The 10828-nt window shown below is 42.8% G+C and overlaps 1 protein-coding gene across 1 annotated transcript; it reads left to right on the forward strand.

Moving 5' to 3' along the window:
• The first annotated feature begins 2444 nt into the window (after positions 1 to 2444).
• Positions 2445 to 7808, forward strand: LOC145353021 (putative potassium channel regulatory protein). Its single transcript, XM_080203328.1, has 2 exons — positions 2445 to 3016; positions 7559 to 7808. The coding sequence occupies exons 1-2, from the start codon at positions 2445 to 2447 to the stop codon at positions 7806 to 7808; spliced, it is 822 nt and encodes a 273-aa protein (XP_080059454.1).
• The last annotated feature ends 3020 nt before the right edge of the window (positions 7809 to 10828 follow it).

The following is a 10828-nucleotide window of genomic DNA, read 5'->3' on the forward strand; positions in this document are numbered from 1 at the left end:
ACACAGCGGCCACAGCAAAGCACTGGAGGCTTATGTTTTTTTTTCGTATCAGTAGAAATGATTTGATTGGATGTTTTTGCTTTGTTTCACATTAATGTTATTATAAATTACTGCTTGCTCAAGAGCCATGATGTCCTGAGTCTGCACTTCCGTTGTGAGGTGATGCTTGTCTTCTGCTCTTTCTTTTCCTCCTCAGGAGGAGCTCTCTGCTGAGTACACCATGCCCCTCTGCAGACATGCAAATAGAACTAACCTGTGCATGGAAGGTGTCTGTGGAACACAAATCTCTGATGTCAGAGGACAGAACATAATAAGAACATAAGAAATAGAAGCAGGAGTAGGCCATCTAGCCCTTGGAGCCTGCCCCGCCATTCAGTAAGATCATGGCTGATCTGAAGTGGCTCAGTTCCACTTTCCCGCTTTCTCCCCATAACCCTTAATTCCCTTGCCTACCAAAAACCTATCCACCTGTGTCTTATTTAGCGATATAGCCTCTACCACATCAATGGGCAGAGAATTCCAGAGATTCACTACCCTTTGAGTGAAGAAGTTCCTCCTCAACTCTGTTCTAAACTGCACCCCCCCCTTATCTTGAGGCTGTGCCCTCTAGTCCTGCTGTTCTTTCTGAGCTGGAAGAATCTACCTCTACCCTATCCATCCCCTTCATTATCTTATACATCTCTATAAGATTTCCCCCTCATCCTTCTAAATTCCAAAGAGTACAAACCCAGTCTATTCAGCCTCCCTTCATAGTTCAACCCCCTCATCTCTGGTATCAGCCTAGTGAACCTCCTCTGCACTCCCTCCAAGGCCAAAATATCCTTACGCAAGTGCGCAATATCCTGAAAGCTTCAGTATATGATGAACCCTCCAAAGAATGCAGAAAGCGGCTCAAATTACTCCAAATCAAGCCCTCACCGAACTCCCAAAACTCCTAACTTTTCAACCTGTCTTTGCTCAGGGCCCTTTTTAGGAAACTGCAAAAACAGGTTAGCTACCTGCCCTTGTTGCCCACAGGCAAAGATATATTCTGATTAATTGAAGAATTAATCCTCTCAAGTGATTCCATAATTGTTAGTAGGCATGCTACAATCTGAGCCTGTGCCCACCAAGTGAAATATTCTGTAAATGCACACCGATATTGGGATGTGCACCCAATGTCTTCACACGTAATTTTACACAATTCCGGGTCTGCTCGTGCCTACCTAGAACAATAACGTTCTGCCCTTGGTGACAATACAGAGAGTCATAGCATCCCTACACTGTAGAAGAGGCCATTCAGCCCATCGAGTCTGCACCAATTCTTTGACAGAGTATTTACCCCCGCCCACACATTTACCATGGCTAATCCATCTAACAGGGTTTCCTCTGGTGCTCCAGTTTTCTCCTACAGTCCAAAGATGTGTTAGCTTGATTGGCCATGCTGACTTGCCCCTTAGTGTCAGGGGGCCTGGCAAGGATAAATAGGGATTAACAGGATAGGACCTGGGTATGTTTTTGGTTGGTGAAAAATTTATTGGCTAAATGGCCTGCTTCTGCACTGTGGGATTCTATGATAACCTAGACACTAAGGGGAAATTTAGCATGGTCAATCTGCTGCATTTTTGGACTGTGGGAGGAAACCGGAGCACCTGGAGAAAACCCAGGCAGAGACAGGGAGAAGGTGGAAACTCCACATGGTCACACCCGAGGTTGGAATTGATCCTGGTTCCCTGGTGTTGTGAGACAGCAGTGCTAAAACACTGTGCCACCTTAGTACTCTTTCTGATAAAAGGAAAGTAGAAATGGAATAAAAACAGAAAATGCTGGAAATACTCAGCAGGTTTGGAAGCATTCTGTGGGATAGGAACAACAGTTGGTCTCCCATCATCAAAACTGGACAAAGTGTCACCGACCTGAAACTTTAACTCTATTTCTCTCTACACAAAATGTTGTCAGGCTTGCTGCGTCATTCCAGTATCTAAAGTACTTTGCTCGTGCATTAGTCTTTCAGTAAAAATGGAACTTGAGTTTCTATTTTGAATGAAGATGTCCATCTAACATTGCACAAGAAAAAGCAGCAGCCTTGTCAAGTTACTAAACCTTTCCCCAAGTTGATATCTTGGCCTTCACAAAATGGGGATGCTATAAAATATGCTGCTGCAGGACACTGCTTTTTTTTGTAGGGGAAAGGTGTGACATTTCAATTCCAAATGTAAGCACATTAACTATGAATGGCCGGAGGAATTCATAGGCAGTATTCATTGTTCCTATTTGTTGGGAATTCCTTGCAATAGCATTTCCTGGACACCGCTGCCAGTTGTTTATTGTGTGTACAGTTGAGTTGCTTGGAAACAAGTCAGACACTAAATGTGCTTTCAGTCGCTGGGGTAACAAAACAGTGCACTCCAGTGGGACTACCACAGCCATTGTGAATAGGGCAGAGATAGCTAACCTTTGCAAAAATGAATAAAGGAGAGGTGGTAATTCTGAATGTTGGTGGGATGAAGTTCACTACCTTTACTGCCACACTTAAAAGATATCAAGACTCCAAGTTGGCACGAGTCTTGGAAGGAGGTGACCCCGACTTCCGAGTGGTCAACGGGCAGCTATTCGTAGACAGGGATGGCGGTTTATTTCGGTATGTCCTGGACTTCCTGAGGACCCGCCAGATCACCCTCCCTCCAGAATTCTCTGATTATGACAGGCTGATAAGGGAGGCGGATTTCTATGACCTGCCGTCTTTGGTTGATCTCCTCAACCAGGATCGACTCAAGCAGAGGCTTGAGATTCTGGAGGTGAGGTTCTCCCTCCTGGAAACCTATTCCTTTTTCCGAATCTTTTGTTCATGCAACAGCACCATTGAATCATTGGCCGGTCGCATTGTAGTGTCTGCAGAGCAGCCTGGTCAAAACTGGAACCATTCTTTCTCAGCTCACAGACCACTGATTCCAATTCCGTTGCAGAGACCTTCTCACCATGATCTGGTTTTCCAGTGTGGAACTGACTATTTGGCTGGGGATGAGCTTTCGACAAGGTAAATACCCAATTCTTCAATAACCCAAAGACCCTCATCTTTCTGAAAGCACAGCAGAGAACCTGTTCATATAGTGTCTCACCATCTTCAGCTGTCCCAAAGCACTTTACAATCAATTAAATGCTTCTGAAGTGTCACTATTGTAAGAAACACTGCAGCAAATGAGTGTACAGAAAACTCTCACAGAAAGCCACGTGCTAATGACTTTTTAAAAAAACTCTTGTTGATTGAGAGTTAAATAAACTTTTCCCCATATACTCTATGAAGGGTATTTTTTGTCTCTAACAGCTCACAAGAAACAATACTTTTCACTATTTCCCAATAATAATAAATCAATCAACTAACAACACTCCCCTACTTTTCTTAAACTCATACCTTTGGATCTTTTATATCCACATGAGGGGGTAGAAGGAGCCTTTCATGGATAAATGCAATTTAATTTTTGTTCCTCAGAAACCATATTTACACTCAACTTGTAAATGTTAAATATTTAACTTTTATGCATTTGAGGGTTCCTCATGACAAAGTTCAGTTGCAGAACTATCCAACCGTGGATAGTTACAATTGTTTACAGGGCCAAAGATAAGTCCAAGTCTATTAATGAAAGCTTAGAATTAACCAATGCCCAAATCTATTTCCAATTGGTTTCAATATAAATTAGATCTGCCTCTGTTGGTTTTGTACGTGAACAAATTCAGAGGAAATGTAATATAAATGTACAATGGATTTTCTGACTGTGTTAATGTACCCAGCTCCTACAGCTACCTGTTCCTAATCTGCCTCCTGAATACCCTCCAGCTGAGTGCATGAAACATCCCACCAGTTTGAATTCAGAGGAACAAACCTATTCTTATGATTAAAGGGCACGACAGGACAATTTTATTTGTCACAAGTAGGCTTACATTACTGCAATGAAGTTACTGTGACAATCCCCTAGTCACCACACTCCGGTGCCTGTTCGGGTCAATGCATCTAACCAACACATCTTTCAGAAGGTGGGAAGAAACATTCAGAGGAAACGCATGCAGACACAGGAAGAACAAGCAAGCTCCACACAGTGATCCAAACTGGGAATCAAACTGGGGTCCCTGGTGTTGTGAGGCAGCAATACTAACCACTGTGCCACAGCACCGGCCCAGACATTACTTGTATCAGAGATGGTACAAACAAGGTTATAATTTAGATTTTTAAAATTTTGAGTATTTTTTAGTTGGTATAACCCCTTTCCTTAATGCTCTATTAATGGCCCTTGTTTTGAGGCCGGTACTTGCAGTGATGATATGTCGCCTTATTAATCTGTTTCAAGAATCCTGTTCCCTCTTTTCTTTGATAATTCCAGTCACTATTGTGCAAAGTTCAATGTGTAGTGCTGTCAAAAGACACAAGCCTAGGGAAAGATGCTGCTTTACTCCAAGATTAAAGCAAAATACTCTTCACAGATGCTGTCAGATCTGCTGAGATTTTCCAGCTGTTTTACTCCATGTTGGTATAGCTAGGAAATAGCTTTGCAGTGACACAGAGGTAGTCATAAGTTCAATGATCTGATTCCACTGTGCATTAACTTGGAAAAGTGAAACCGTGGCAATTGGAGGATTTGAATCTGTTTTCTAGCCTGCAGACAGTTATATAAATCCAATCTGTGGCAGGCCATATTTCAGAGAAGGCTGCATTTATTTTTGCTGCAATAATAGTGGCTCACACTGCTGCCTCACAGTGCCAGGGACCTGGGTTTGATTCCTGGCTTGGGTCACTGTCTGTGTGGAGTCTGCACGTTCTTGCCATTTTTGTGTAGGTTTCCTCTGGGTGCTCCGGTTTCATCCCAGAGTCCAAAGATGTGTGGATTAGGTGGATTGGCCATACTAAATTGTCCCTTAGTCTCAGGGGGACTAGCCAGGGTAAGTACATGACGTTATGGAGAAAGGGCCTAGGTGGGATTGTGGTTGGTGCAGACTTGATGGGCTGACTGGCCTTCTTTACTGTAGTGTTCTATGATTCTGTGAATAGCAGGCATGCACTTCCTGTACTCAGGCACCAGTTGGTATTAAAACCATCAAAGATAAAGAAAACACTCTTCTGGTTCACTTACCGCCTATTCCTTGCTGCCCCCTTAATTGCATCTCCTCGCTGCTTTCTCTGGCAGTGCCTGGTTCCCTTCTTCCATTACTCCCCCCAAACCTTTGTTGTTTCCTTCACCCCTGGCTTGCTTGCAGAATGAAAGGCAGAAAGGAGGGGGGAGAAGCAGTTATTAGAGCAGGAGGAGGGGGGGTAAATGAGCCAGCGAAAAAAGGTTTAGGTGAAGTGGGAAGAGACGGGCGAAGAGAGGGTACAGTGGCAGTATATGGGGGAGAGTTAGGGTGGAGCAAAGGGCAGGTGCTGAAGTTTCAACATGTACAGGTAATAAAATGGCGCTGACTTCCTGGTTTCGTTTTTCTGTTAGGCGGCAACAGGAGTTAGTGTTTCAAAAAATTAAGATTTGATGTTGAAAACTGCATACTCAATCAGTGTATAGGTTTCATATTGCTTTGGCCACTTTTATTTTACTTTTGGTTGATACTCAAATGCAAGTTGTTGCTTATCATAGAACCATACAGTGCAGAAGGAGGCCATTCGGCTCATCGAGTCTGTACCGATCACAGTCCCACCCACAACCCCATGCATTTATGTTAGCTAGTCCCACTGACCTTAAGGGGCAATTTAGCATGGCCAATCCACCTAACCCGCACATCTCTGGCTTGTGGGAGGAAACCAGAGCACCCGGAGGAAAGCCATGCAGACAGGGGGAGAATGTGCAAACTCCACACAAACAGTGACCCAAGCCAGGAATCGAACCTGGGTCCCTGGCACTGTGAGGCAACAATGCTAACCACTCAGCCACCATGCCATCCCTACGCCACTGTACCGCCCCATTGTTACTCAGGATGATAGATCAAATTAGTTGGGGCAAAGCAATCTTGGGTACTCAGCCATGTAAAAGTGTATAATTTGAGCATCAGATCCTGATATGACTCTCAAGTCAATTGATGGGAAACCCTCAGCAGTCGTGTGAGCTGTCCTACCAGCTTGAGTTCAGAGCACATGCAGCCCAGGGCTGGTTAGATTTTAGAGGTAACCGTGAGTAATCAGATAAAGACAAAACACTACAGATGCTGGGAGCTGAAACAAAAACAAAAAGTGCTGGGGAAACTCAGCAGGTCTGACAGCATCTGTGAACCTCTGACAAAGGGTCACTCAACTCTATTCTCTCTCTCTAGATGCTGTCAGACGTGCTGAGTTCCCCAGCATTTTCTGTTTTTATGTGAGTAATCAATTGGTTGAATCACAGAATCTCTACAGCGCAGAAAAAGGCCATTCAGTCCATCAAGTCTGCACCAACTTCTTGACAGAGCATCCTAACCAGGCCCTATCTCTATAACCCCACACATTTACTCCTCTAATCCACACATCCTGGGACATTAAGGAGCAATTTAGTATGACCAATCAACCTCATCTGCACATCTTTGGACTGTGGAAAGAAACCCGCGCAGACACGGGGAAAACGGGAAAATTCCACACAGTGTCCTGGGGCTGGAATTGAACCTAGGTCCCTGGCACTGTGAGGCAGCAGTGCTAACTGCTGTGCTACAGTGCTGCCCTTGTCACTAAACTTGCAATAACTTGAACAGAATATCTTTAATGGCATGAGCAAATGGAGCAGCAATTTGCACACAGTAAAGTCCCATTAACACAGAGAACATAGTCAGATAATTTTGAAGCAATGATATTTGAGGGATTAATATTTGCGAAGGAGAACTCCCCTGCTCTTCCTCAAAGTTGTGCCATGGAATTATTTATGTTTACCTGAGAGGTCATAGAGGCCCTCAGTTTAACATTTAATTTGAAAAATGGCACAACCAATAGTAAAGCACTTCTTTGGATCTGCAAGTGAGTATCGGTTTATTTATAAATAACTAATAAATAAAGTTTATTTATTAGTCACAAGCTTACATTCACACTGTAATGAAGTTACTGTGAAAATCCCCTAGTCGCCACACTCTGGCACCTATTCTGGTGTACTGAGGAAGAATTTAACATGGTCAATGCACCTAATCAGCATATCATTGGATTGTGGGTGGAAACCAGAGCACCCTGAGGAAACCATGCAGACACAGGGAGAATGTGTAAACTCCACACAGACAATTAACTGAGCCGAGAATCGGACCCAGGTTCCTGGCTCTGTGACTGCTAACCACTGTGCATCGATTATGTGTCTAAGTCTCTGAGGTCAGTTAGGATTGTACATTCAAAATATTTTCAACTTGTTGAAAGGTTTAAACAGTGCTCACTTAATACTACACTTGTGTTGCATGTTTTACAGTTTATAAGATTTCCTTCTAAAATTATCCCAGAAAGGTTGTATTTTAAGACATATATGAAAAATATTTTTAGGAACATAAACAAGGCAAAAGTTTTATTGCAATAAACAGCTTTGCTCTGAATTCAATGGATAGAATCAGGATTAAAGATGAATCCCTTTAACAATGATTATTGCTTGATCAATTTCAGGTATGTATCCATTCGACCTGATCAAAGAAAGCTTATCAATGGCAGCAATGTCCTGGGATTACTTGTGGACACTTTGTTGAGAGAAGGGTTCCGTCTTATAAGTACCAGGACAGTTTCGCCCAAGGAGAAGATTGAATGTTACACATTTGAACGAACCAGGAAAAATGAACTTTTCAGCACTGAGCAAGAAGGAGCAAATGCAAATACAGCACATTTTAAGGCAGAAAAATCACAGCCCAAAAGGAGGTAACAGGTTGCACCATTTAAGATCTATTAACATGTTGGAAGACAAATGGAAAATGGTTCTGCAGCAGGAACCCATTCTTTTGCTCATGGTTTGCATGTAACGATCTGATATGGCTGGCTCAGGGAGCCTCTGGCAGGTCAACATAATAAAAAGTCTGACAACACCAGGTTTTAGTCCAACCGATTTATTTGATAATAGACTCACAAGCTTTTGGGGTTAGCCCCTTCGTCAGGTGAATGGAGGGTTCTGGCCTCAGACAGAGCATATAAAGCACAGACAGTTTAGAGAAACTCTGTCTGAGGCCAGAACTCTCCATTCACCTGACGAAGGGGCTAACCCCGAAAGCTTGTGAGTCTATTATCAAATAAATCGGTTGGACTAAAACCTGGTGTTGTCAGACTTTTTATTGTGTTTACACCAGTCCAACGCTGGCATACCCACATCAGGTCAACATAACACAAGGCTCCTCAAAAAGATCAACACTGGCAGAAGTACTTTTGCGTTTGTACTAGTTAACTGGATGAGGAACCCATTTGTTAGCTTTCCTCCACTTAACAGATGAAATAGCGGATTCAATGTGTCAGTGCCACCCAACCAACTTCCTAGGTGTTAAGAACATCTTTCTGTTTCAAACCAGCAAGTCAGTATGGAAAATCCCAGCAGAGATAGGCAACTTAAAGTTTTGATTTACGTTGCGCCACATTTTGTGCATCAACATTAGAAAACATCTACTTGGGTATCCTGGTATACAGAACTTCTAGATACTCATCTAACCCAACTCAAGCCTTATTTGCAAGGCTAAAAGCCCAATTATGCTTCTCAATCCAATGCAGGACACAGAGAAAAACAGCTGTTGGATTTCATGATTAAATAAACAGCCAGGAATCAGTACTTTGCCAAACCATAGTTTTTATGGTAATGCAAAAATGTTTGGCTCATCCACAAATACAAAATGGTCTAAACAAGCAGTGAGGGGTAATACAAGCCACTCACAATACTTCTTACGACACACAAGGAGAAGTTTAATTGATACATTGCCATTACTCTTTAAGTAAACTTATAATTAAGTTTAAGAGGGCATTCTAGACATCATAGAAATCCTGCCTGTCATGGTAGAGCTGGATGTTGAACTTACAGAGGGGGAGCTTAGCAAAGCTATTGACTTGTTTACCATGGACAAAGCTCCAGGCACTGATGTTATACCACCTGAACTCATCAAGCATTGGAAAGCAGACTCTGCTGAAGCGAGGAGACAGTGCCCCAGGCTGTGCATGGTGCACAAATTGTGATCTGTACAAGGATTATTATAGTGATTACAACAACAACCTACTGAGCATCATGGGAAAGGTATGTGCCCATGTTGCTCTTGTCAGTCAGCGCACCCTGCTTGAATGCATCTATCTCAAATCACAGGGTTTTAAAAACTTGAAAATCTACAATAGACATGATTTCCTCAGTCCAGCAGCAAAGGAGACTATCGCTGATTTCACCAAGGCATTTGACCATGTGAGCAGTCTTTTAAGATTGGGGAGAAACTTGGCTGCCCACCAAAGTTGTTCAATGCGGTCTCCTTGTTTCACGACGACATGATGGATAAGGTCAACTATGATGGGGCAACATCGGAGCTCTTTGAGATCCATAGTGGGGCCAAATAGGTTTGTGTTCCAGCATTGGCGTATTCTTCTCTTTGCTGCTGTCATATGCTTTCAGGTTATTTACAAAGGACATCTATTTGCATACTGGAACTGATGGAAGGCTGTTTAGCCTTGCCCAAGAAAAAAGATGAAGTCCTTATCAGAGAGTTGCTCTATGTTGGTGATGCCACACTAATATTCCATATTTAGGAACATCTAGGAAAGCAAAGGTCATGGTACAGAATGTTGTCAAGTTGACCTATCAGTATTGACAATGTGATGCTGCAGATTGTTGATAGCTTCACATATCAAGGCTGCACAAGCTATCACTTGGTGCTGAAATCAACACACACAAAAGCTGCAGCTATTTTACCCAAGCTGTGTAAGAATGTGGAACAAGAGCAACCTGACTGAAAATACCGAACTACAAGTCAAGCCTGGGTCTCAGTGCACTTCTCTAAAACATTGAGACCTAGACAACATAGTTAAGCAGGGAAAAGACTGAACAGTTTCCACCTTCGCTGTTTCAGACATATCCTCAGCATCTCAGAGGTTTGGAAGCATGCTAATGCCATCTGAAATGCACTCACTACTACACTGATCATGTCTGCCGTCTTGGCTACAGTCATCAGGTGGAAAATTTGGAAGAAGTCATATTGAACTCAAAACATTAACTCTCTCTCTTCATAGATCCCACCAGACCTGTTGAGCTTTGCCAGCACATTTTGTTTTTATTTCAGATTTCCAGCATCTGCAGTACTTTGCTGCTATTCATCTGATGGATGATGGGTGTATACTCAAAAGACCTTCTGTACAGTGAATGGTCACTGGGTCATGAACTTGTGTAGGTCCTCCACTACAAGGATGTCTGCAAGTGAGATTCTATGATGGTGGATGCTGACACTGAAACAATGACGTGACATCTGGAGGCTGACTGTTTGGAAGGGATGTGAAGAAAAGAAAAGCCTAACTGGCCTAGAAGAGAACACAGAGAAAACAGGCCAGTGAAATGTGCACTTTCTCATTTCATTATCTTTTCCATAGCAAATGCAACAGAGACTGCCATGGCTTGACTGGGGCTCCTGAGCCACACAAAGCGACGCTGAACAGAGTTAACCACCACAGCACAAACAATGAGATATTTTGGCTATCACGGCTTTAATTAAGCCATCTTTGAAATAAACCATGTTTGGAAGAAATTGCATGTTGATCTTCCTGAACAATACAGCCATCTACCCAGAATGCAAGATTTTCTAACATACATGAGCCAAACAGCTTAACTGCTTTAAAAAGTAGAGGGGAGAATCGATTCAATGTATGGTATAAAAAAAAGTTACTTGTTTATATATTGGACAAAAAGATGTGGTTCAGTATCCTCAATGGCACAGC

This window comes from Carcharhinus amblyrhynchos, chromosome 15, assembly GCF_965287045.1.
Source record: "Carcharhinus amblyrhynchos chromosome 15, sCarAmb.v2.hapA, whole genome shotgun sequence".
NCBI lineage: Eukaryota > Metazoa > Chordata > Chondrichthyes > Carcharhiniformes > Carcharhinidae > Carcharhinus > Carcharhinus amblyrhynchos.

Coding starts and splice junctions, on each gene's coding strand:
- LOC145353021 (XM_080203328.1), top strand. CDS start 2,445: ATGAATAAAGGAGAGGTGGTAATTCTGAATGTTGGTGGGATGAAGTTC. Junction 3,017..7,558: donor GGGGATGAGCTTTCGACAAG/GTAAATACCCAA, acceptor GATCAATTTCAG/GTATGTATCCATTCGACCTG.